This window comes from Pseudopipra pipra, chromosome W, assembly GCF_036250125.1.
Source record: "Pseudopipra pipra isolate bDixPip1 chromosome W, bDixPip1.hap1, whole genome shotgun sequence".
In the NCBI taxonomy this organism is placed as follows: domain Eukaryota; kingdom Metazoa; phylum Chordata; class Aves; order Passeriformes; family Pipridae; genus Pseudopipra; species Pseudopipra pipra.
In genome coordinates, this window is record NC_087580.1 from 30,335,331 (window position 1) to 30,362,975 (window position 27,645).

Sequence of the window (27,645 nt, forward strand, 5' to 3'; positions counted from 1 at the left end):
CTCTCAGCCCGGCCTGGGGAGCTGCTCCCAGGGCTGGGGCAGAAGGGCTGTGGGCAAGGGGCAAACCTGGCAGCTGAGGGAGGATCTTTTCCCTGGCAGGGAGGGAGGATCTGGCAGCTGAGGGAGGATCTTTTCCATGTCTCGATGTTGCAGGGTCAGACCTGCTCACAGCTCCTCACCACTACACCATATTGGATGCAGAATTTTTTGCAAAGCTCACAGAAGACAGGGGCTACAGGAAAGGAGTTAGTCCTGAGGTGTGTTTCCTGCTTAGGCATTGTAGCATAGACATTGTTCTCTCAGTTCAGGAGGCTGCACTGAAATTCCAACTCTTTTACTCTCAGAGGTGAATATTTCAGGCAGTGTCAGAAATGAGCACAGGATCCTGGGCAGTGCTGAGCCTTCCCTTGAGGGTGGGCACTCTCCTGTCCCAGCCCTTGCCTTCTCTGCAGGAGGGCTCCTGTCCTGCTTTGTCCAGCACAGCTGCACCTCTGGGCTGGCACAGGGGACACTTCACAGAGCTGCCCTTGGAAACAACATTGTCCTGCTCTCATCACTGCACACGCATTTGTGGATGTGGTTTTTAATATTTATTTGTGTGAAATCAAAGTGAATGCAGCACAAGGGAAAGAGCAGGGCAGATAGGAAACAGGTTGAAGGACTCCGCAGCTCTCCTGGATCTACTTTAAACCACAGAGAGCTGAACCCTTTTGCCACTTGTCTTTTCTAATGACTCCTCACATTTTTAGCAATAAAAATGAGAATTTTTACTCCTAAAAAGAACAGTCTGCAGATTTAATGGTGGAACATATCTAACAGAAGAATTATTCTAAGGACAATAGAAGCCTCTGTTCTGCAGTCCACAGTCTTGTGATTAGGGGGGATCAGAAATTAAGCTTTTCCATTAAAGGTGAGATACATCTGACATCCCTTGTGATCATCAGAGCTGTCACAAACCAGCTCCATGTCACCACTGCAGCAGAGCAAAGCTGAACCCTTGGCAGCACATGGCCAGAATTCTTGCTGCTCACACCACTCTGAGCCAGCATAAGGGAAATACAAATGGTTTCGGGGGATTACTATGAAAGATGGAGTATCTCTGCTGAGAGGGGTATCTCCTAATTCTTCCCTGTCTTTTCCTTTTCTGAACAGACCCTGTCCTAAGGAACAGCAAATGTCCAACAGCAGCTCCATGCCCCAGTTCCTCCTCCTGGCATTCTCAGACAGGAGGGAGCTGCAGCTCCTGCACTTCTGGCTCTTCCTGGCCATCTCCCTGGCTGCCCTCCTGGCCAACGGCCTCATCCTCAGCGCCGTAGCCTGTGACCACCACCTGCACACCCCCATGGGCTTCTTCCTGCTCAACCTCTCCCTCACAGACCTGGGCTGCATCTGCACCACTGTCCCCAAAGCCATGCACAATTCCCTCTGGGACACCACAACCATCTCCTACATGGGATGTGCTGCACAGCTCTTTTTCTTTGTCTTCTTCATGTCAGCAGAGTTTTCCCTCCTCACCATCATGTGCTACGACCGCTACGTTGCCATCTGCAAACCCCTGCACTACGGGACCCTCCTGGGCAGCAGAGCTTGTGCCCACATGGCAGCAGCTGCCTGGGCCACTGGCTTTCTCAGTTCTCTGCTGCACACAGCCAATATATTTTCCCTGCCCCTGTGCCAGGGCAATGCCCTGGGCCAGTTCTTCTGTGAAATCCCACACATCCTCAAGCTCTCCTGCTCACACTCAGGCTACCTCAGGGAAATTGGGCTTATTGAGGTTGGTGCCTGTTTCGTGTTTTGTTGTTTCATTTTCATTGTGTTCTCCTATGTGCAGATCTTCAGGGCTGTGCTGAGGATCCCCTCTCAGCAGGGACAGCACAAAGCCTTTTCCACGTGCCTCCCTCACCTGGCTGTGCTCTCCTTGTTCGTGAGCACTGCCACATTTTCCAACCTGAAGCCCCTTTCTATTTCCTCCCCATCTCTAGATCTGATTGTGTCAGTTCTGTACTCGGTGGTGCCTCCAGCAGTGAACCCTCTCATCTACAGCCTCAGGAACCAGGAGCTCAAGGATGCCCTGAAAAAACTCATAACTGGGTGTTTTTCAGAAGCAATAAACTCTCCTTCTTCTGCATGTTATGGACCTCATTAAAGGCCAGTTGTGTTCTGTGCTTCATTAACACCCACCATATCTTCTCTATTTTTTGCTCCTGGTAGGGGTGTTACTTTTGTGATAATTTGTTCACACCAAAAAATCCTTATAAATGTATATATAAAGATATATATATATATATAAACACCATTTTCAATTCAGTGTAAGCCTTTCTAGCCTGGCCTAGAAGCTGTACAAATTGGGACTTGTACTCACTGTCTGCTTAAATACCAAATAAAGAACTCTGCCTTGACTTGTTTGCCTGACATCTTTCCTCTCTGACTTCTCTGCAGCTGCAGGGTCGGGGCCTCTGTGCAGAGCTGGGCCACAAAAGAGTCCCAGCAGAGCAGCACTGCCAGGGAGCAGCAGCCCTTCTCCTGCGTGGCCTCCTCTCCCTTCCCTTCCACACTGTCCTGCAGAGCCCTGTGTTGTTGGAGGCCTCAGTGCTCTGGCAGTCGGTCCCAGTCCTGCTGCAGGACTGTCCAGGGACTGCAGGCAGGGACAGCCACGGGCACTGCTGGCACAGAGCTGACCTCTGCAGCAGCACTGCCATCCTGCAGGGGCATCTCCTCAGGCCAGGGCCTCAAAGCTTCCATCTGCTTTCCACTTTGCTCTCCAGGATGTGCCCAACACAACACCCTGCAGGGGAAAACAGCAGTGACCAGCACAAGGGTGGGAGTGCTCAGGGTGGGGGCACCCAGCAGTGCCCTGGCACAGCCAGCGCCGCTCCCAGCACTGGCCTCTCACCCCAGGCCATTGGGCTTGTTCTTCCCTCCAAGGAGGGACATCAAATGACCAGCTCAGGGTTCCATGTTTGCACTGCATGGACAAGACGTGCCCCTGTGTCACAGATTGGGGCTGGGGGGGTGGAAGGCTTAGACAAAGTTGATGGCAGAAGCCGTCTCGTTGAGCTACGAGGTGCAGAAAGGACCCCCTTGCTTTTTAAATTCCTTCTCAGAGAGGAGCCTGAGGGTGGCTGGATCCAATCTCAGGCTCAGATTTTGGTTTCGATTGAAGGAATTACAGAGGTGTGATTCAATCACTTTGTCCTGCAAGTTTTAATGATGGCAAATCAGAAATATTTCTTTAAAATGAATTATTTATTATGTCAAATGAACAGAAAATTTAACAGACAAGTGAACAGACAAAAGACCTCAATCACAATTATTTCCTGCACAGTATAAAAGCCAAAAACTCCAAGCAGTATAGTGTAAGATAGGATATTGTAGTCTATCAAAGTCATTCTATTAAAGTAATTGGATCAAAGCCAGCAAGAAGAAACAATCCTGAAGCAGAGATTGAGGTAACTCACCCCACAACGACAGGGGGTAGTTCTCTCTCTTTCACTTAAGCCCTGGGCAGTGACCATGAGGAGCTGTCCCTGCTTCACGGCAGAAGCTCCACACACTTCAGGGAAGTCTGTTGAACGAGACTTTTATAGTTATAAGGAGTTTGACTGCCAGACATATTTGCAAGCCAGGGAGCAGCTTATCTGTCAAATCCTGCTTCAAAAGGCAGGATGTGTGTTTAAAGTTTCATGAAGCATTTTGGGTTTAGCATAATTCAACATTAAAAACAGCACCTTGACACCAGCAGTAACTCATCACAGAGAGCTTGCATTGTTTGCATTCTCTGACCAGTTTTTAGGTATTATCAGTGCAGAACATCCTGCCAGAAATGGCCCCTTGATTTCCATGAGGTTGCAAAAACTCTGAGGGTTCCATTTGTTCCATGAGGCCCTGCAGTGTCACAAAACCTCCTTGATTCCACGATGTTCCAGAATATCCCAGGGTTCCCTTGGCTCCAATAGGCTCCCCAGTGTCCCACCGGCCCCTGGATTCCAGGAGGCCCTGCAGTGTCCCAATGGCCACTCGGTTCCAGGAGCCACAGCGGCTGCCGCCGGCGTCTGTGCCCGGAGCCGCCGCTCCCACGGGGCTGCCGCACTCACCGCCGGGGTTGCCGCTCGCGCAGCCGCCGCTCTGCCCCGGCTGCACCGGGACCCGGCACCGCCTCGGGCCTGCGCTGCCGCCTCAGCGGCCACAGGGACACAGGGATGGGGGACCTTTGCTCTGACACTGAGGGGGCCTGGCTTTGTTCTGATGGGGTCTGGGCTTTAGGAAAGTTGCTGTTCATTTTCATGCTCCACTGGAACACCTCCTGAATTCCAAAGGTTTCCTAATCCAGGGGGAGGGGTTTCTATGGCATTGGAGGTGCCGCCCCTCGGGACACATTGTCAATAAACCATCCAGCTGACTGGGATGGGTGTAAGAGCTGGGGAACACAGGATAAGGAGTCATCCCCTGAAAACCGTGGAATATTCCCTACCTGAATCCTAACGCAAAGAGAACAGTTTGGATACAATTCCCAAATAGTTTGGAAACTCCAGTCATTCCTGACACCAGGATGGAAATTCAGCAGATAACTAAAGCCAGTCACCTTGGGAGCCCACAACCAGCGGGGCTGAGGGAGGCCCTGGCAGCTCCCCAGCACCTCCCTCTCAGTGGGACACCTCTGGCAGCCTCTCCCAGCTCAGGAACCCTCCAGTTTGTGACACTCCAAACACCCTCATTGATGCCCAGGAAAATTCTGATCCCCCTCAACAAACACTCCTCCAGCTGTGACCCTGGTCTGTTGGCAAACACAAAGGGATTTGGGGGAGTGTTTCCCTGACAATGAGGAGAATTTGGGAGAGGTACCTTTCCACATCCGGCTCTTGATGTGTCCACACATCTCTGCCTGGGTGTGGGTGTGAATTGACTGTGGTGGGAATGTTGTTACTGGGAATCTATAATTCAGTCACTGTTAAAATTGTGGCAAATGCTATTGAATCACTTGATAATTGTTCAATGGGTCAATGATTAAGTGCTACTAATGTCTTTTGCCTCCTTGTCTTTGGATCAAAATCCTTTGCACCCTGACCCAAGGCTCTGTGTAAAACATTCTCTTTCATCAAAAAATATATTTTTTTCGTGACGTCCACTTTAAAATCTTCCTCCTTAGCTAAACTACAAAACAACTCCAATTAGCTGTAGAACTCTTGATGACTTGAAGACAATTAAAAGAAAGGGAAATAATTTGTTTTCCTGTGTTTTAATGGGTCCCACAGTGTGTTTGGAGTTGCATCAGCTGTCAGTCCAAGATGGGCCATGTCAGAACTGGTGAGGTTGGGGGGTGAGGAGCAAGGTTGATCATCCAGGGTCAGTGTGGATCTCCTGAGGAGACACTCAGCATCAAGATCACTTGGAGAACACCTCTATCACCTCTTCTCTGAACTACAAAATATCCATCATTGAATTAAAACAAAAAAAATACAAACTTGGAAAACTTGTTTTGAAATTGCCTTGAAGACAATTAAAGGAAAACAAAGAGATCCTGAGGGATTTCTGGAATTTAATGAGCCCCACAGTGAGTTTGCAGCCCAGCCCATGATCCTGAGGTGCTAAGAGAAGACTGAAGCAGCTGCTGAAGAAGTCAGAAGCCAAACTGCAAGTGCCTTGAAGCATTGCTGGGCCCCACTGAGGGCAGGCACTGCCAAAGCCTCCCCAGGGACTCCTTGGAGCAGCTCCTTGGAGGCCAGGAGTGCAGGCAGACAAAGGCTCTGGGCAGGCCCCTGCAATGCTGAGCAAAGCCTGCCTTGGTTTTGTGGAGCACAAAGGCCAAGGCCTGAGCCCCAGGCCCTGGCCCAGCAGATCCTGTCCCTCCCGGCTGGCTCAGGGCTGTTTGGGGGGCACTGGGATGGGAGGGGGAGGAACAACAAAGGGCCAAAACTGGGCAACCCCTGCCAGGCTCCTGAGGGAGGGGCGAGGCAGAAACCAAGGGCAGAACCTGCCAGGCAAGTTGCTTGTGGTGGCCTGAGTGGCAGAGGCAGCTGCCAGAGGCAAGGGGACAAAGGCCTGGGTGCCTTTGGGCCTTGCAGCCCTGCCAGAGCCCTTGGCCATCTCTCCTGCAGGCTGTCCTGCCCTGGCCCTGCTGCTGCTCTGGCCTTGCAGGCTGCACACACCCCTCCTGCTTTCCCACCCCCTCCCAGCAGCATTTCCAGACCCTCCCTGATGTCTCTGCACCAGCTCTGGCTGCTCCCTGGAACACAAAGCCATGGGCTGATCCTGACTTCCTTCTGGGTGACCTCTTGCAGCACAAGGGTCCCCGTTGAGTGACATTTCTCTTTCCTCACCTTCAGTCTGAACCTTCCATGTTACTCTTTGTGGAGATTTCATTCTATTTCCAATATGGAGAAAAGCTCCATCCTGTCAGATCTCCTCTAGACCCTCTCCAGTTCTTCCTCATTCCTCCAGAATGGGGAACCTCACAGACAGACAGACCAGTCCAGATGTGGTGACCCCAGGGCTGAGTCCAGGGGGTGAAAACTCCCTTGTCTGGGTGCCCACACTCCCCCCAAGGCAGCCCCATGTGCAGTTGGCCTTAAATCAAGGGGCCATTCTGATCTTTGTAACATCACAGAATCAAGTGGCACCGTGACACTGCAGGGCCTCATGGAACCAAAGGAATGCAGGGACACTGAGGAATCTCATAAAACCAAGGGACCATTTTGACATGTGGGGTCTCTTTGAAACAAAAGGAACTCTGAGACATCTCAGAATCTCATGGAACCAATAGGTCACCTTGCCTCCCCAGAACTCCATGGAATCAAGCAGAGTCGCTGCCTCCCCCCCGCCGCCGCACGGACCGGAGTCGCCGGCTCTGCCCCGCTTGGACACCTCTGGAGTCAGCGTGTTCTTGGGCAGCACAACTGATCTCAGACCAGAGAGTTTCCCAGATTTTGCTTTGCCCCCTCTTTCCCCTGGTTTTCTTTTTTGTTCTTTGTCCATTTGGGGTACAAGGGAGAAGAGAGGCACATGTTGATCCCTGTTTTTATCTGTTTACAAAAGGGAGTTGGGGTAGGGGGGGAGAGGAGACAATTTCTCTCTCTGCTGATGCTTTGAACTGTCTGTTGATATTGCTGTTTTTGCTGATATATTTTCTGTCAGTAAACTCTTATTGTTTTCAATTATACCTCCTCGTATTTTGTCTCCCTGTAGAGGTGGGGAATAAAAGGGGATTGAATTCATTTTATTGGAGTTCCCACCCCAATATGTGTCTTTAAACCAGGATAGGTTGCTCAAGGGCTCCCTGAAATTTGGCATCATCCACAAAGGACTTGAAAACACATTTTGTCCCAATGTACAGAGAGATAATAAGGGTGTTCTATAGTGGTGTTCAAGGGCTGGTCACTGAGGGATTTCATCCAGAAGTTGCTGCCAAGAGGACTTTGTACCATGGATTTTATTTGACCCTCTTCATTCAGCCATCTTCCCACCCACCACATCTTCCACTTCTTCAGTCCAGCTCTCACCAGTCTGGCCATAAGGAGACCACAGGAGACCACATCAAGGGCCTTGATAAAGTCTGAGCACACAACATCCCCTTCTTTTCCCTCCCACAGGGTTTCTGCAATTCCTGCCTTGTCCTTCCAATGTCTGAGAATGACTGCAGGAGGACTTGCCCTATCCTCTTCCCAGCCTGAGCAGTCTGGAAGTCTCCCAACCCTCTTTGCTGCTGAAAAACCTCAATATGATTAACTGCTCAGAGAATTTTTTGTCTTTAACCTGCAAAGTATTTGTTTATTCAACATTGCAAGCAAGCCAGCTCACGCTGGACAAGCTTGCTCGACCTGAATGTGCAAAAGGAAGCCATTTTATACACTTTATATACATGGTTAAATCATTTAACATACATATTAATAAGTAGGCTAGTCTCTGAGTGGAGTCTTTCCAGGCATGCACAGTCTTCTACTCTGGGGATCTTCTCCTCAAGCCTTCATCCCTCTGGTGGTCACCACGGATATCTTCCGTGATTTGACCTTTTCAATTTTCTTTGTCAGGTGACCTGAATTCTTCAAGCTTGCAAAACCCTGGCTTTGGGCCTTCTATATCTTATTCAAATGTCTTCTTTACCTAATTTATTACCATGTGTGTACTGCTCCTTTCTATAATAAGTCCTTTGGTCCAGTGAGCAGGACAGAACATGATATTAACCAGTGCTCCTAAAATGTTCTTCTAGCAACACAGGTATTGGGGTTTCTTAGCAGGCCAAGATATCTCAGTTAACTCTTTTAGGCCTGGCTCCCGTTTCAGTGGCTGTGCTGGTTTCCAGAGGCTTCTGGCTTCCCAGGCAAAGCCAAGGCAAGAGCAGGTGGGAAGGGGCTGCGCTGCTGCTGCTCCTGCCCGAGAGCCCCGGCTGGGCCGGGGACGGAGCCCACGGCGCTGCAGCTCTGCCTCCTCCAGAGCCGGGGGGCTTTGGAACCAGGAATGACGGGGGGGAAACAAAGGGGGCTGGGGGGCTGCACTGATGGTCACACTCGGGCCACCGTCAGCAGAGAGCTTCAGCCCCCCCAAATTAAAGCAGAGGGAAATGGTGCAAACTGTTTCATTTCAACCTTTCTTTACTCACTGATATAAAATGACCCAACTAAAAGGAGGACAAGCAGGGCCTGATCCCATCTCCTTTGGGAGAATCCCCACATCTGGTGCTGTAAGGGGCTGTGAGGGGCCGTGAGGGCCTGTGAAGGGCTGTGAGAGCTATGAGGGGCTGTAAGGGGCTCTGAGGGGCTGTAAGGGACCATGAGGGGCTGTGAGGGACCATGAGGGCCTGTGAGGGGCCATGAGGGGCTGTGAGGGGCCATGAAGCATCGTTGTTGCCTAAAACCAGCTCTTAAAGAAACCGCTAAGACTCAATTTGTGAGTTTTAATAGGCAGGCATTTTTATTACAACACTGCGTGATTTCAGCTAACCAGGTGCCCTGGGAATCAGTTCACGGAAGTGAACACAGAGGTATCTTCACTCCTGCTGCTATGTCAGCATTACATGGTTATCCATTTTTTGTTCCCTGCATTCCTTTTATGTATTCATGGCATTCACAGATACACCAGAGCTGCAGCTCCCAACACTTATTAGCATATATACATATCCTTGTAAGGTCTCTGAGGGGCTTCATCGAGCATCTTTGGTGGTCTTCTCTGTTTGGAGTCCCCAGAATTCCAAGTGACTGCCATATGAACTTCTTTGAGAAAGTATTCCTGGTTATAAATACATCTGCTGCTTTAGCTCCCTTCTTCATTGTTCTCTCACTGTCCTTGGCCAATTTCTCTAAATTTTCTATGACATGTTTTGTTGCAAAAACTATTAGTTCTTGTTACATCTCCACACCCCAATATCAAACCAGTCAGGTCTTACACATGGGTGCAGAAGGAGAGCGTGGAAGTTGAAAGAGAGCAGCTCAGAATAAGTTCTGGTGCTCCCTGGCAGTGCTGCTGTGCTGGGACTCCTTTTCTCTCTTCATCTGCACACAGGGACAGTCCCTGCTACTTCAAAAGTACCAGAGGAAGGATTTCATCCAAAAAAGTTTCTACAAGAAAATTAGTTTTTTTGAAATGCATAAATTACAATTCCTCATTTAGACAGTATCAGAATCAAATTCAATAGTAGACAATGAATTAGAAAGGGCAGGAAGAAAAACATTTTCTTTTGTGGAAAAAAATTATTGCAAGAAAAAAGAGAACAGCTCCCACAAATTATTGCCATAAGAAACCTGAGAAGGAAGGCTGGGCCATCCATTCTGAATGTTATGGAGCAGAAAACAGAAACATTTTTGCTTCTGAAAAACATCCAGTCATCATTTTCTTCAGTGTGTCCTTGAGCTCCTGGTTCCTCAGGCTGTAGATGAGGGGGTTCAATGCTGGAGGTACCACTGAGTACAGAACTGACACCAACAGATCAAAGGATGGGGAGGAGATTGAAGGGGGCTTCAAGTAAGTAAACAAGCCAGTGCTGACAAACAGTGAGACCACGACCAAGTGAGGGGGGCACGTGGAAAAGGCTTTGTGCCGTCCCTGCTGAGAGGGAATCCTCAGCACAGCCCTGAAGATCTGCACATAGGAGAAAACAATGAAAACAAAACAACCAAACACTAAACAGGCACTAATCACAGTGAGCCCGATTTCCCTGAGGTAGCCTGAGTGTGAGCAGGAGAGCTTGAGGATGGCAGGGATTTCACAGAAGAACTGGCCCAGGGCATTGCCCTGGCACAGGGGTAGGGAAAATGTATTGGCTGTGTGCAGCAGAGCATTGAGAAACACAGTGGCCCAGGCAGCTGCTGCCATGTGGGCACAAGCTCTGCTGCCCAGGAGGGTCCCGTAGTGCAGGGGTTTGCAGATGGCAACGTAGCGGTCGTAGCACATGGTGGTGAGGAGGGAAAACTCTGCTGAGATGAAGAACAGAAAGAAAAAGGCCTGTGCAGCACATCCCATGTAGGAGATGGTTGTGGTGTCCCAGAGGGAATTGTGCATGGCTTTGGGGACAGTGGTGCAGATGCAGCCCAGGTCTGTGAGGGAGAGGTTGAGCAGGAAGAAGCCCATGGGGGTGTGCAGGTGGTGGTCACAGGCTACGGCGCTGAGGATGAGGCCGTTGGCCAGGAGGGCAGCCAGGGAGATGGCCAGGAAGAGCCAGAAGTGCAGGAGCTGCAGCTCCCGCCTGTCTGCAAATGCCAGGAGGAGGAACTGGGGCATGGAGCTGCTGTTGGACATTTGTTATTTCTTAGCACAAGATCTTTTTCAGAAAAGGAAAGGACAGGGAACAGTTAAGACAGATCTCTGTGAAAAAGCCACTCCATTTCTAAAAGAAATCAACGTGTCAAATGTCACCAAATTCACTGCCAAGGAGTCTGTTTTGCTCTGCTGTGGTGTGACATATAACTTTTTTCGTAAAGCTCTCAGACACACAAGGAATGTTAGTTGTAGCACATCTTGAATACAAAAGTTCCCTCTCTACACCCACGATTCAGAAGAGCTGGAGCTGCAGAGCAGAAGCTTAGTCTGACCTAAGAATAATTGCACCTGTGTTTTCTATTTTAACCATCACAGCTGCAGAAGGTTTTTTTCCACTGCAGGAATCCTCATTTCTATGGCCCAGCACACAGTGCCCAGCAGAGTTGCCTGAACACCCCCTCCCCCAGGCCTTGGGGGCACTTGCCCCCCACTCCCTGCCCAGGGCTCTGCTGCCTGGAGCTGTCCCTGCCAGCAGCTGCTTCCATGGGCTCAGAGCTGGACACTGCCAGTGCTGCCAGAGCCCATCCCAGCCCTGGGGGCTCAGCTCTGCACTGCAGAGCCCTCCCAGCAGCACAGGGCACTGCCCAAGGGCATCTCTGGCTGGGCAGGCTCTGATGGCAATGTCAGAGCAACCCTGAGGAGGCTGGAAAAGTGACACTGATGCATCTATAAGACAGTTTTGATGTCTGATACTCTCAGGTTCAATCCCCTCTAATCTAACAGAGTTCAAGTTTCAGTGTCTCCTCCTGTGCTCAGAGATTCATTTCCCTGTCGCACTCACCACTCAGACAACCCAGAGTATAACACTGAAAGAACTGGTTCATTCTCTTTAAGGTACCCCCTGTCTGTCTGTGCTTCTTGCAAATGCCTTCTGGGAAATTTCCTGCTTAGATCTGGAGCTGTGACCAGCCCTCATCCCTGCAGCACACTTTGGAGATCAGAAGGACTCTGCCCTGCTCTGCCCTCCCAGGAGTTGTTCCTTCCCCACAGCCCTTCTCCCCCAGCCCCGTGGCAGCTCCTTGGCCGGGCTGAGAGCTGACCCTGGCAGGCAGCAGAGTCCCTGCCCCAGCACACAGAGCCCTGGGGGCAGGACCCTGCTCTGCCCCACAGCCCTGGGCACCCCTGGCTGCACCCCCACCTTCCCACCCCACAGCCAGCCCTGCCACAGGGAACCTTCTTGCCCTGGGCCTCTGATGGGGCAGCAGCAAGTCCTGCTCTGCAGCAGCTTCTCCTGCTGCACCCCAGCAAATCCAGCAGAGCCATCCTGACAGCTCCTGCCACTGCTGCCATTTGGCAGCTGGCAGAGGCACTTGCAGGAACTCACCTGCACTGCTCTGCAGCCAGAGCCTGACCGTGGCAAAGGGCTGGCAAGGTTCCTGCCCTGAGCAGCTCTGCCCTGTCCTCCCACCCCAGGATCCCTTGAACCTCCTGCTCCCTTCTCCTCTCTGCCCTTGCTGCCTGCAGCTCCTGCCCTGCTCTGCCATATGGCCACTTCCCCTGCACTGCAGCAACTGGGAGAGTGCTGCTGAAAGATCCTAGAAGCTGTGGGATGTGGCAGCTTTAGGAGATCACTCCAGGAAGGCAAGTTGAACTTTCCTACAGCCAGAGAATTCTTCATTCAAATGCTGGGAAGGTTTCTCCTGTAGTGAGAGCTCAGTCACCTCCCAGCCCAGGCTGCCTCTCATCTCTCTGCCTTCTCTCCTGTGCCCTGGGTGCTGCAGGCAGTGCCCTCAGCCCTGCTGGGCTGTGCAGAGGAGCTGCTCCTGCCCAGAGCTGTCTCTTTGAAGCTCTTCTTGGTTACCAGGAGCTCCCTGTGTGCCAGGAGCCCAGACCAGCTCAGCAGCACAGCAACAGCCCCAGGCAGCCCTTGCTCTGCCCCTCTGGGCTCCCTCCAGCTGTCCCTGGGGCTCCAGGGGAACCTGCTGGCACACAGCTGAAGGAAATAATGATGTTCCTTCTCTCACCTGGGCACAGACACTTCATTCAGCACTGTCACTTCTCCAAACACACACAGAGTTCAAGAGTCCCCTTTTCATGTCCCATCATTAGACAGGAAACCCAACCAGTGCCCAGGAGGGATCTCCTTCACCTGCACTGAGGGAAGGGACTCAGCTGAGTCAACAGAGGTGTCTCCTTGTGGCTCTGCAGACCTGGGGCCAGAAGGACACAGCTCCCTCCACAACCCCCATGGGCTGGGATTCCTCCTGCCCCACTTCAGTGGGCACAAAACAGGCCCCTGCAGGTGACTCCTTGTCCCAGCTCCCATGACAATGAATGAAGACCAAAGCCAGGAGTGACCTGCTGGGACACAAACCCCTGGTTCCTTCTGAGGGGCCAGAGGTATCCAAGATTCCTGCTGGGAACTGCAGGCTCTAGTGGAGCAGTTCCTAGAGACAGGGCAGCAGCTGTGGGATCTTCTTGGAGGCTGCTGGGACATTGCTTTGGCCAACTTCAGTGGCAGAAGGTGCCCACATGTAGGACAGGGGAACCTGTCACTGTTCCTTCTGTCCAGGGCAGTCCCTAGAGGTGCTCAGGTGACCAAATGGAGTCAGTTCTGTGAGAGGCACCACCCAGGGCTTCTCAGACACATTGGGTGCCTTTGGGGCAGGGAGTGAATCCCAGCCCTGCAGGGACACAAAGGCTGTCCCTTCTCTGCCCAGCCAAGGCCGGGCCAGGCACGAGTCCAAAGCACATCAGCCCAGGCTGTCCACACTTGTTTCCTCCCTCTGCTGGCTCTTCTCTCCCCCTACATTTCAGCAGCATGTGCTGATCTCCTCAGGGATCAGGCCTGGGATTTTCCGCCTGAGTCCCAGCACGTCCACCCCCAAGGCCATTGTCAGCAAAGCCTCTGCACACCCCAGCTCTCGGGGCTTTCAGAGCAGCTTTCCCCACTGCAAGTCTGTTCTTACCCCGGTGCCCCCACTGAGGGGCTGCAGCCAGACAGGCCCCAATGCCCTGCGTGTGGGGCACAGGCAGGAGGAGCTGCAGCCCCAAGTCTCTCTTCATTCCACTTGCAGGCAATAACAGCCCAGGCCTGCTGAGACAGTTCCCAGGTTGCAGGGCTGTGATGGGTTGGGAGAGAAGGCCAAGGAGACACAGGAGAGAAAGAGCAGGAGAGAGGTGTCCTCAGCGGGAAGGAGCTTCTGGGACCTGTGAAGATGGTGTAGGAGATGAAGAAATTGGGTGAACTTTTGTGGGTGAGGGTCAGAGGAGAGACTGGTTTGGTTGACCTTGTGGTGTGAGACAGAGCCCATTCCAGTTGTCTTTGATAACCCTGGAATTCACTGGAAAGGCAGCACGACAGGATGCAAAGAGTCCCAGAGGCTTGTGCAGGGTCTTGTTCAAGACAGCCCTTGAGACACAGGCCTTTAGAGCACAGCTGCCAGGTTGGTGGAAGACAGGGAGGCTCATCTGCATCTGCTTCTGTCCAAGAGGAACCAAGAGGTTCCCATAGTAACTGACCGTAGCAGTGGAAATGTCTGATGGTTGCCATGGTAACTGACTAACAATGGAAAGGTATGCTGGTTGCTATGGTAAACGACCATAGCAATGGGAATGTGTGATGGTTGTTGTGGTAACTGACCATGGGAACAGCAATGTATGATGGTTGTCATGGTATTTGACTGTACCAGTGACAGGTATGATGGTTCCCACGGTAACTGATAGTATCAATGAGAATGTATGATGGTTGCCATGATAACCGACTGTACCAGTGGGAAGTATGATGGTTCCTGTGGTAACTGACCATAGTAATGGGACTGTATGCTGTAACAGTACGTTCGGATACATGTCTGGAATAAAGACAAGTGCCAAAAAAAAATACTCAAGCACACAAAATATCTTTTGTTACAGTGAGAATAATAATAATAGTAATAAACTTAGCAAGAGGAATAAAAAACTAAAAAAGGATACAAAATAACTACCTTATCGGGTGGCATTAAAACAAATTCTACGAACAGCATTTAATACAGTATTAACTAGTGAAAAGGGATACCAAAAAAGGATCTTAACACAATATTATGGATAACACGATATTGGTTAGTAAAAAGGGAAATTAAAGGAAAAATACTATAAACATAAAAGGGGAGTTAAAGGAACACTAAAAGGATATTAAAAAGTTTGTTCTCTCAGTTGCTTCCTATCAATAACCTGTGCTTACCCACACAGACAGGCCAGGGCTGCCAGGATCTGCAGCAGCTGGTCGGTGCCCGTGCTTAGCGGGCGTCCCGGTGGAACAACACAGTCTCCATGGCAGGATGAGGATCGCTCACCCCTGCAATCCTGACACCTCATTTTATTAGTTCCACATTACACCACGTAGGGCCAGTACACAGTATAAGGTGATGCCTGAGTGGCAGCCAAACCCCACCTGATCATCACCTGATAGCAACAGTCTGTGCGTGCCCTGCTGTAGGGCAAGGGGCGAGTGACCCCTGCCCACAGAATCTTCCTCCCATCATCATCTTTATCACCCCTATGTATGACCTCTACCATTGTGTTTCAAGGGTAGATGTATCTATCTTGCAATATGTAGCAAAACCAAGGAAGAATTCAGCTCTGATAATAGGGGATATCAAGCTGACTTGCTAAAAAGCACAATGGACCTTACAAGCTGACTTGTTGAAAAGCACAATGGACCTTACAATTAGCTTCTGCCATAAGTTACATTGTACCATACTCTGGCTGGTTTCACATCCTAATATGATTTCGTTCTCACGCCTCTATGCTCCATTGATCATCTAATTCAGAAGTACCCCCCTTACATACCACCGCGTGATCAATGGTAGCAAGAGGGTGATAACGAACTACTCGAGATTGCAATGCATTTAGCTTGGTGTCTATCATTCGACGTACACATGTTAGTATACAGGGAATCATACACAATATGCATGTTATTATACATCCAACTATTGACAAACCTATTAACGTTTTTCGTAACCAGGGCCATCCCCATTTCCAATCACCAAAGAGGTTCCATTCATCATGAACATGTAATTGTTGAGTAAGGGCTCTTAATTTCTGAATGCTAGCATGAACAGATTCAGAATGATCACTTAAATTCATGCAGCACATGCCCTCAAAATCTTGACAGCCATGTCCCTGGGCTAACAACAAAAAATCAATAGCAGCTCTATTTTGTAAACTTGCATGTCTAACAGAGTCTACATCTGTGAGCAATGCACTCAAAGCAGCAGAAGTAGCATTAGCTTCTTTAGCCAACCAGCATCCTAGTTTATTTAAAGAAGCCAAAGCATGAGCAGTCCCTATCTGAGATATAATACTAGCAGTTATTCTTTCAGCCTTATTCCAAAACTCTACATCAGAGTTACAGTCCGGAGTAAATCGCCGTGCGCCATGTCTGCGTCTTCTTAGCTTAGGCAAGGTTACGCTGCGAGGATGAAAAAAGGTTAATTGTCCAAAGGTACAAGGGCCTCCTACAGCCTTTCCCGGAATACCTTTCCACGCTCTTTGTCCACAAATGAGAAACAGATCATTTGGGAGACCTATCGCATCAAATCCAGGAATAAATCATTTTTGCAGAGTCTCATTGCACCCAGCTGATGCATTCTGGTATATATCTCTAGGAAAAATGTCAACTCTTCCTTCATTAACTTTGGTACTTGACGTATAGTTTAGGTAGAAGCATCGAGTTGCAGTTTGCTAACACGGTCTCATTATACAGAGTTCCCCACCGGTAGTTATCAATAGGTACTCCAACCAGACAGGTGCGAAAAGGACTCGTGGGAGTTACCATGGACACACATATCACGTCTGTCTTCGTCACGTTGGCCAGGGTGGTCCACACATTGACATCTAAAACAGAAGTTAGCAAAGAAGCAAAGTACAGCTGATATCTTTCTGGAAGGTACAGTTGGGTCTGGAAGAGGCCCTGCTGCTCTGCATCCTCAGAGGAGAGACCAGTTCCTGGGGGCTGTTGGATTCCATCCCACCGCGTGGTCCATGGTTGGACCATGACACTGGTGAATGACTCGAACAGCGCATTGATGAAGTGTCATTTCTAAAAACGTGAACAACATAACAACTGAGTAACAGCGAAAATACAGACAATAATATAATCATGTCCATCCCCAGTGAGATCTAAGTGGATTACAGTGGTCATATACTTGGAGTCAACAGTACTTGAGATAATCTTTTCCTGGTTGGCAGACCTAGTTTCCAAGTTTGGACAGGTGTGTCCAATCATATGGGCTCAGGAATTTCTGCAAAATATAAAGTCTAGTACAACAGAACTTCTCATTTCAGAATTTTATAGTCTGGATTCATCTTTTATAGAATGAAGTGGTTGACTGCCAGTCACACATTTATAGGCCTGTTAGGAGCCATCACAGGCAATGTATATCTGGAGTTTGATGCAACACCAGACAACATCCTGGTCTCTCCAACCGCTCTCACAGAAAGCTTGCACTCTCTGTACAGATTCCAGGCCTCATCGGGAGCAAACCGTCCTGCCCCAGTTTACCTCTGACTGCAGTCAATCCTCCTTCACCTCATGGAGTGATAGTACAGGTTATCTCTTGCCTCCATGCTATAAAAGAATTTTATCCACTTTCACATTAACTATACCATTGAGTGTGAAATCATTTCTGCACTTAACTAGAATATTACCAGTTCATCATAAGAAAATTGTAAACATGATGCGAGCCAGAGCCCATAGGGAGGTCCACAAACATCAGTCCTTCATTTGCAGTCTTGTCAACCAGCTTTTCAACATAAGCTTTTCTTCTGCAAGGCCCAGCACCTCACACATGGTTATTTCACAATCACATATATTCTTGTATAGACTCGTAAGCCAAAAGGTTCCTGTCATTTGTTGATTCCAAATAATTCTTGCCACCTGCTGTAACACTACCGGGATGAAACACATACAAATATGAGCACTGCAAAACAATCAGTGTCTGATTTAGAATTCTCAAACCACACCATTCTGCCTGATCTTCACAAACATCACTGGTGTGACATGAATAGCACAGAAACGGATCGTTCTATACAGTGATGACCATTAGGCTTCAGGATGTTACAAGTTTTATAGTTTTCCATTGTCTTCTTTCCCCCCTTAGTGGCATGTCTGCCCCATCCCAGGAGACAAAATCAAGCACAATTGCAGTCCCTCTGCACACAGCATCACATATGTCCTTCATTTCTTGAAGCCAGGGCTTAGCTTTAGCCTTTACCTTTAACACTGCTGCCAGAACAACTTGGCAGCACACAGTTCAGGAATAATATTCTAATTCTGTTGCTTACTAGTAATACAAAACAAAGCATACAGATTGTTGGTGCAACTCATCTAAGAAATATAGACCTTCTTATCTCTGGAGCAGTAGATCCAGGGATCCATTGGGACACGAGACCTGCTATGCAGAAAAGAATAACTAATCCATCTTGTTATTCAAGATACATAACCTGCACTGAATAGGTTAATGCAAGAGTAGTCATGGCTGTGGTAGCTATATCCTCCCAGCCTCTGGCCAGGACATTGTTCATTACATGAATCCCAACATCAGGTGTGAACAAGACACACAAGAGACAGGTACACGATAACTGAGTCATTACACCAGTTAGCAAAAGTTAGTAGACACAATTAATTATATTTAGGATATGTTTTTCTTCCATGTGATATTCGGGCTGGTCTTGTGCTGCTCAGCATTCACTGATCTCTGTCCAGAATTCTTGCTGCTCATGATAAGGTTTCGTCAAACATGCTGGAAGCCAGCAGGGTCCTGTGGGAGACAAAACACAAACAACTCCCCCCTTCCAAATACTAACAACTTAATATTTACTTGAGGTGTCATATTACCCCTCCTGGTTACAACAGTATAATTGTATGAAGTTAAGGTTTTGTTCTGTGGGTGAGAGGCCTGGAAGGTCACCAAGTTGCTGCAACCTCTCTATGATCTCTTCTATGGGTGCCTCTGAGTTAGACACTAGCAGTGGAATAATGTATGGTTTCCAGGGTACAGGACAGCCTTCTAACAGTTTGTTTCACATTACTAGAATTAAAGGCTGTTGCATGTAAAGTTCAGGGCTCTGCAGCTCAATAGCTACTTTCATCCCTTCCCCCTTTAATATCTTGATTGCTTGATGAAGAGTTACCCAGGATGAACTTCCATCCTGCCATGATCCATCATTAGTAAAACGGTCACTGAGACCTTCAGCAATAACTGAAACCAAAGTTCTATCAACTCCCGGTGTTTGTCTTAAACGCCGAAGGGCATTTTGTACATATACATCATTAGTTAACCCTAAAAACTTCGTGGCATCAACTTTGTCTATTATCACAGAGTCAGCCCCTTGCTCTGTGTGCCAACTCATCTGCTGTTGATAACTTCTCTAAATTTTCTATAAAATCGTCCTCATCAGAATCATCACTACTACTCTATATGTTACCATCCCACTTCTCTGGATCCCAATCAGGGGAAGTGATTATAGCTCGGACCCATGGTCCCGATCACTTTGGTCTATTTTCCTTTGTCTGTGCCGAACAGTTCTCACAGCATATTTCTCAGCTAAAGTAACACGTTTATCTTCTACCCTGTTCTTTTCAGCCTGAAGGTCAAGTAAAGTCTGGCGTTGTACCAACTGAGTGGTTCTTACAGCATTCAGCTGCTCCTGCAGTTTTTTGCATTTTTCCACAGTTAACTTATATGCAGTAAGCAGTGCACCCCCCATTCGTCCAGCCTGTTCCAGACGACTGCTTGATTTAGTAGTAGGGGTAAACTGCTCCCAGTATTGCAATACCTCCATCGGGGTCTGCTGCCCCCAATACTCAAAAGGAATCTTTGTACACACTTCCCACTTGTTCTACAAAGTAATCCATGGCTCCTGCCCCAATTCTATTAATTCACGGGGAGGAGCTTTCTTGGGTTCATTGCCGCCTGCGGCTGACCCTCCTAACCACTTTTTCATCTTAATCTCCTAACGTTCTCACTAACAAAACACTAACAACAGATTCTCAATTTTCAAGCTAAACAAAATGAGACACACCAATCCACAAACCATGGCTCTTACATCACAAACAAGCCTAACTACACATACACATCAAATCTAAAATCTCTGTATACCAACCACAAAATGCACACTCTACAGTAACTCTGAATGAATCCTCAGAAAAACATATCTATGAGTGAAACAACAATAAAACTCAATCCACTGAGTATCTCCTAAGCTTTGATCTGCTCCACACCGAATACAATAAAAATTTAAAGTCCAATCTAGCCTTATCTCCTGGCTGCCTCTAGGTCCCAGGATATATTTATTACAATTAATACAATGAAGTCGTACATATTAACAACAATTGCAAAAAGGACAAATCTTGATTCTAGCTCTCAAGAAATGGGGTATACTCACAATTAATTGCTCAGAACTACCTCCCATATGCAAAAAAACAAAGCATATAAAACACAAGCACTGCCACCCATGTAGTAACTTAATCAACAAGAACAACGAAACCCAGTTTTAAAACAAAGTAAAACTAGCAGAAGATATGAACCCAGACACTGGCACCCACGGCACCCACACAGAGTTCACCTCGCACACAGGGACGCGGCTTCCCAGGCTATGCTCCCCACCTGAGAATCTCCCTTTTACACAACACACACGGGGACGCGGCTCTCCAGGCTGTGCACTCCACCTGAAGATCTCCCACCAATACACAGAGAAACGTCAGCTGAGCACTCCACCAACGAATTCCCTGGGGCACTGCTTATTCCTCCATGTATCCTGCCGACTACGCCAATTTATGTAGCAGTACGTTCGGATACATGTCCGGAATAAAGACAAGTGCCAAAAAATACTCAAGCACACAAAATATCTTTTATTACAGTGAGAATAATAATAATAGCAATAAACTTAGCAAGAGGAATTAAAAACTAAAAAGGATACAAACTAACTATGTTATCGGGTGGCATTAAAACAAATACTACGAACAGCATTTCATACAGTATTAACTAGTGAAAAGGGATACCAAAAAAGGATATAACACGATATTGGTTAGTAAAAAGGGAGACTAAAGGAAAAATACTATAAACATAAAAGGGGAGTTAAAGGAACACTAAAGGGATATTAAAAAGTTTGTTCTCTCAGTTGCTTCCTATCAATAACCTGTGCTTACCCACACAGACAGGCCAGGGCTGTCAGGATCTGCAGCAGCTGGTCGGTACCCATGCTTAGCGGGCGTCCCCGCGGAGCAACACGGTCTCGGTGGTAGGATGAGTATCGCTCGACTCAGCAGTCCCGACACCCCATTTTTATCAGTTCCACATTACACTACGTAGGGCCAGTACGTAGTATAAGGTGATGCCTGAATGGCAGCCAAACACCGCCTAATCATGACCTCATGGCAACAGTCTGCGCATGCCCTACTTGTAGGGCAAGGGGCGAGCGACCCCTGCCCACATCATCTTCCTCCCATCATCATCTTTCTCACCCCTATGTATGACCTCTACCATTGTGTTTCAAGGGTAGATGTATCTATCTTGCAATATGTAGCAAAACCAAGGAAGAACTCAGCTCTGATAATAGGGGATATCAAGCTGACTTGCTAAAAAGCACAATGGACCTTACAAGCTGACTTGTTGAAAAGCACAATGGACCTTACAATTAGCTTCTGCCATAAGTTACATTGTACCATACTCTAGCTGGTTTCACATCCTAATATGATTTCGTTCTCACGCCTCTATGCTCCATTGATCATCTAATTCAAAAGTATCCCCCTTACACATGTCCCCAGATTCCAGTTGGAGCAGAAAACTGCAGACAGTGATGACAAGGATGGACAAGCAAGGGAAAGGTGGCTCTGATGCTGAATAAACCTTGACGTGTTTTCTTAATCCAAAGGACCAAGCCCTGATCCCCAGCCCCTGGGAAGGCAGATGCTGTCCCTGCCTCATTCCTCAGGGCTCTTCCTGGGGCACAGGCATGTGGGATGTGCAATGCCAAGGGCAGGACCATGGGGTGGCACCTGCCAGGCTGCTGAGCAGGGACAAGGAGGCCATGAGGCCCCAGGGCTGCAAGGGCCACTCCCCTCCTCCTGGCATCAGGGGCACAGACAGCAGCCATGGCCAAAGGCCTGCAGAAGGTGGCTCTGTCAGGGCCTTTCAACTTCTCCCCATCCCTGTCTCCTCTCCAGCCCAGGCTGTCCTACGGTGTCCATGCCCTGCCCCTTTCCCTGCAGGCTGTCCTCATCCCCCCGGCTGCCCCACCTGGCTGGCACCTTCCTGCACTGACATCTCTGCGTCCTCCCTGGCTCTTCCTGCACACACAAAGCCTTGGGCTCATCCAGACTCCTTCTTTGTGACATATTGCACCACAACACTGACCTTGGAGGGAAATTTCTGACTTCTTGTCCCCAGTCTAGGCCACCCCAGCTGCCCTTGGTGGCACTAGTTCTTTCTTAGGCTGTTTTCTGACAGGAAGAAAAGCTCCACCAGCTCTGACACCCCCCTTCCAGACCTCTCAGGCTACTCCTCTACTGTCCTCAATCTTTGCACCACTGACCCCTGAGTCCTCAGCCTCTATATATGGGTCATGTGCTTGAGGCCCCAAATTCCTTCCTGGGAGATCTCTGGGACCTCTCCAAGGTTTTGGAAGATGACAATAGAGTATTCTTATCCCAGGAAACACAGAGGGACACTTTTTCCAAGGGTTGTCTTGGCAGAATGAGGCACAATATCTTTAAAGCTTCTGGCACAAGGGAGCTCTGAGCTCTGGTTGCGGAGGGAGAGTGGGAGCTACAAATCATCAGGGCTTGTGTTCTTTGGAGGGCCAGACACTGGTGAGAGTGGTGTGTGTGTGCACATGGAAGGACTTGAAGGGCACAATGAACTGTCTCAAAACACTGTCAAAGAAGGAAAATCCCATAAGGTGCCACAACACATAAGCACTGGTGGCAAACAGGAAGGCATTTAATTCCAAGGACTAAAGGGAGGTGAAGCTTTGGAAGAAGCCCACAGGACAGAATTGCACTGTGCAGACTGGGGGAAAGAGCAGACAGCCCCAACAGGAAGCCAGGGCTGGTAAGGCAGGTCTGGGGAACCCATCCAGACAAAGATTCCCACCTGCAGACTGGAAGCACACTGGGCAAAACTCCCACCGTGGCAAGGTGTGGGAAAGGAAGCAAGTCCTTGTCCACGTGCCAGCCCAAGCTGTGGGAACAGCATCTACCCCCCTGAATACCCGGGGCTTGGGCTGTATAAAAGTGATAGCCCAGAAGCACAACTTGGGGACCCTCCACCGAGCAGAGCAGGGTGAAGAAGGACCGGTGGGAGCCTCAGGGATCTACATGGTGTGATACATTTACTTCATCTCTGTCTCTTTCTCATTGGCTTCCCACCACCCCTTTCTTCTCTCTCTTTCTATTTCTTTCTCTCTCTCTCCCTCCTATTTACTGTTAAATGAAAGCTGGACTGCTGACTTTGGCACATGGCCTCCTTTGCAGCTGAATTTGGGCAGAGGCGTCTTTTAATAATGGGAACCTGAGAGTATCCATGAGGTTTTACAGGGTGGGAATGACCAACTGATTCCATGAGTTTCCACAGAGTCGCAGGGTCCATTTGGCTTCGTAAGGCTCTGCAGTGTGATAATGGACCCTTGATTCCATGGGTTTGCAAAATGTCTCAGGACTCCTTGGTTCTAGGAGGCCCCACATATCACAGTGTCCCCTTGGTTCCATGAGATTCCACAGTGTCCCGGTAATCCTTTGGTTCCATGAGCCCTGCAGTGTCACAGTGGCCGGTTGGTTCCATGAGGTTCCACAATGTCACAGGGTTCCTTTGGTTCCATGGGAACCTGCAATGTGACAATGGCCCCTTGATTCTAAGAGTTTCCACAGTCTCCCAGGGTTACTTTGGTTCCATGAGGCCTTGCAGTATCACAATGGTCTCTTAATTCCATGAGTTTTCACACTGTCACAATGCTCCCTTGATTCCAAGAGATTCCACAGTGTCCCAGGGTTCTTTGGCTCCAGAAGGCCCTACAGTATCACAATGGTCCCTTTACTCCTGGAGGTTCCACAGTGTCCTTGCTGGAACACACAGGGCTGTAATGTTGTCACCCCTGCAGAGCTGCCTCCAGCTCTGGGCTCCAGCACAGGAAGGACATGGACCTGTTGGAGCGAGTCCAGAGGGGACCAGCAAGAGGATCAGAGGGATGGAGCAGCTCTGCTGAGAGGAAAGGCTGAGAGAATTGAGATTGTTGAGGCTGGAGAAGAGAAGGGTTTGGGGTGACCTAATTGTGGCCTTCCAGTGCCTGAAGGGGCCAACAAGAAAGATGGAGAGAGACTTTGGACAAGGGCCTGGAGTGACAGGAAAAGGGGCAGTGGCTTCACACTGAGAGAGGGAAGGGTTAGATGGGATATTAGGAGGAATTTCTGGACTGTGATGGTAGTGAGATCCTGGCACAGGTTGCTCAGAGAAGTTCTGGCTGCCCCATCCCTGGAAGTGTTCATGGCCAGGTTGGATGGGGCTCTGAGCTCTGAGTCTAGTGGAAGGTGTCCCTGCCCATGGCAGGGGGTTGGACTGAGATGCTCTTTAAGGTCCCTACCACCCAAACCATTCCATGATTCTGTGACTGGTGGGGGATGTGGTGGTTGGAGCCGACGGGTACAGAGACCCCAAAATGATGGAGTTTTCCATTCTAGGTGGAGGAAGGACGGGGCAGCAGAACTGACACCCTGGATGCTGGTGGTCAGACTTTGTCCTGTTTGGGAGACTGACTGATCTGGGTGTGAGTGTGGATGTGCTGGAGGGCAGGAAGGCTCTGCAGAGGGATCTGGACAGGCTGGATCAATAAGGCCAAGTCAGGGCCTGCACTTGGCTCCCAACAACCCCTGGAATGCTCCAGGCTGGGGGCAGAGGGGCTGGAGAGCTGCTCAGCAGGAAGGGACTTGGGGGTGCTGCTTGACAGTGACTGGATATGAGGCAGAGTGTGCCCAGGGGGGGCAAGAAGGCCAACATAACTTCTGAGTTATGTTTCTTTAATTACTGATTAAAGATAACTGAATAATTACTGAATAAAGATAAAATGACATAGTTGATGACACTTTAGTATTTATTTCACACTCTTAACAAGAAGGTATTTTCCAGCTGGACTTTGAATAATGTTCCATGGTATATTGCAAATTTCCATCTCAAGTTAACAGTCTACTTCTTCCCAAAGAAATTCTCAGCAGCTAACACCCTTGCATCATCTTGCTCTTTCCCTGATGGCTTGGCTTCTTTCCTGTTTTATCCCTTCTCAGCCACTTGTGCCAGAGGCAATATTGAGGAAAGAACTGGGTTTTAAAAAAGAGAAAATGCAAGAACTTCCTTCAGGCAGTCAGTTCTTCTGGGCAGGGCCGTCTGACTCCTGGTGTGTTTCCCTCCATGTGCTCAGCACCGGCACAGGGCACACTGAGGGAGGTCTCCAAACTTTCCTGTAGGTGATTCCATCAAAACTAATCCCCTCCCAGGGCATCACAAGATGAGGCTAATCAGCTCTTCCAAGTCAAAGGATACTTTTCCCCCAGGGCAGAAAAGATGGAAACATGCTACCGGTGCAAGAGGGGGACAGCGGAGGCCCATCCTCTGCCCTGGGGGCGGTGACCCAGACTCCCTGTTTGTCCTCTAGTCCCTCTGGGAGCCCTGAGGTTTCCCTCTGGTCCCCTCTGGCTCCCTGTGCTTGGAAAGCCTTCCAAATCCATTCTGGTGAGGGGAGGTGGTGATGCAGCAACAGCAGATGCCTCGTGGGATGCCTGGACACCCCTGGGGAGGCAGAGCTGGGGCCACTCCTTCTGTGCCCTATCCTGGCTGGGTGCTGGGGGGACTGCCCTGAGGAGAGACAAAGGAGGCTTCTCCTGGGGAAAGCCTCAGCCAAAGCTCAACTTCCCAAACAAGGCTGGGGCTGGAGGTGTGCCGAGGGGGAAGTTGTCCTGCAGGCAGCAGGGCAGGACAAGCAGGATGCAGTCTGCTCAGGACACGGCGCATCTGAAGGACACCATGGGTTTGGGCCCATTGTTGCTGCTTTATTAAATCACAGCTGCCTCCAACTGGCTCAGTGAGAACAGAAGAGCAGTGCTCGTAGTTTGAATTGTGGTTCTTGGTGAAGATTTGATGGCATCAGGATTCCAGTTCTCCTGCCTGTAGGAAGGACAGAGTTTCTTTTTTTGTGATAAGATCCATGCCTGGAAAGCTCCCCAGGCAGCCACCAGGCCCCAACATGGCATCAGGGCAGTTGGCAGCAGTCCCCCCAACACCTGCCTCCCAGCCCACGCCAAGCCACCGCCTTACCCACAGCCCCAGAGCCCTGGATGCCACCATGGCTGTCCCTGACACCACCCTGCTCACCAGCTCAGGTGTCTCACACAGCACCTGGGAGGCTGGGAATGTTGGAAGGTCCTCATGGATGTGGATGTTGGTGCCAGAAGAGCAGTGCTTCTGGCCTGAATCGAGGGCTTGGTGTTGGTCCTGTGCTTCAGTTGACCCTGACTTTGAAGTCCAGGGTGGTTTGGGCTGCATTCCTGCTTTAGGGGGAAGCTTTCCTGGAGGAGCAATTTGTTTAAATGTAAAATGAACCAAGGACAATTTTTGAGAGCTTTGCATTTAGATTTCATTAGTCTTAAGTAGTAGAATAAATGGTCTTATGTTTATTTGTATAGAGTCATGGACTGGTTTGGGTTGGAAGGGACCTTAAAGGTCTTCTCATTCCACCTCCTGCCGGGAGGAAGGCAGGGACACCTTCCACTAGAGCAGGTTGATCCAAGCTGTCCTTGGACACTTGCAGGGATCCAGGGGCAGCCACAGCTTCTCTGGGAATTCCATGCCTGCCCCACCCCACCCTCCCAGGGAAGGATTTCTTCCAAGTCTCCCATCTAACCCTGACCTCTTTCAGTTGAAAAACCATTGTAATGACCTTTGTCTTGAGGTCTTCTCTGCCAACCCACAGGAGCTCTATCATGTGTGGCACCAGGAGCTCCAGTTTTCCTGCCTGTATAAAGGACAGAGTTTCTTTTCTGTGATAAGATCTATGCCTGGAAAACTCCCCAGGCAGCCACCAGGCCCTAACATGGCATCAGGGCAGTTGGCAGCAGTCCCCCCAACACCTGCCTCCCAGCCCACGCCAAGCCACCGCCTTACCCACAGCCCCAGAGCCCTGGATGCCACCATGGCTGTCCCTGACACCACCCTGCTCACCAGCTCAGGTGTCTCACACAGTGCCTGGGAGCCTGGGAATGTTGGAAGCTCTTCATGGATGTGGACATTGGTACCTGAAGAGCTTCTGGCCTGAATAGAGGGCTTGGCATTGGTCCTAAAGCCTCCAGGATGCCGATGGTCTGTTCTGCCAGGCAAGAGACGACTTCACTGCTGTCTGTCTTCAAGGGCTGAAGGGCTGTGAGAAAAAAAACAGAGCCGAGATGAAACTCCAGACATCCCTCCAGCCCATGTTCCCGACTCACCGCTGCAGATCTCATCCAGTTGCTCTGTGCTTCGGTTCCTCAGGTGCCCATTTTCCAGCTCCAGGGGGACAGGGCCAGTCAAACCATGACAACTTGGCAGAGACGTCTTCAACTGCTTCTGCTTCCTCAGCACCGCTGAGCCCAGGTGGTCTCTGAAGAGGCAGATGGAGAAATCCTGCATGTCGCTGCTCTCCTGGGAGGAAGGAGGAAAGGTGAGCTTTGGAAACAGCAGCCCCCTGCCCACAGTGAAAGGGGATGGAGATGGTGGCTGAGGGAGATGCCCTGGGCTCAGATTCCAGAGCAGGGACAAGTTGCACTGGGCTGCAAGGCCCAGAAGCCACCAGAGCCCAGGGGAGCAGAGCCTGCTGCCAGAGCTGCTGACAGGGCTGGGTGCAGGGCAGCTCTCACTGCCCAGTGCCCATCTCAGGGCTCAAAAACCCACATCAGCCTTA

General features: G+C 49.6%; 3 protein-coding genes across 3 annotated transcripts in view; 2 read left to right on the plus strand and 1 right to left on the minus strand.

Moving 5' to 3' along the window:
• The window catches only part of LOC135405287 (zinc finger protein 665-like), a 137,056-nt gene that overhangs the window by 48,200 nt on the left and 61,211 nt on the right, over positions 1-27,645 (plus strand). The window lies entirely within an intron of this gene.
• Positions 1,175-2,175, plus strand: LOC135405422 (olfactory receptor 14J1-like). Its single transcript, XM_064640119.1, has one exon. It carries the CDS (start codon positions 1,175-1,177, stop codon positions 2,144-2,146), a length of 972 nt encoding a protein of 323 aa, XP_064496189.1. The 3' UTR covers positions 2,147-2,175.
• Positions 9,355-10,725, minus strand: LOC135405460 (olfactory receptor 14J1-like). Its single transcript, XM_064640158.1, has one exon. The coding sequence runs from the start codon at positions 10,723-10,725 to the stop codon at positions 9,766-9,768; it is 960 nt and encodes a 319-aa protein (XP_064496228.1). The 3' UTR covers positions 9,355-9,765.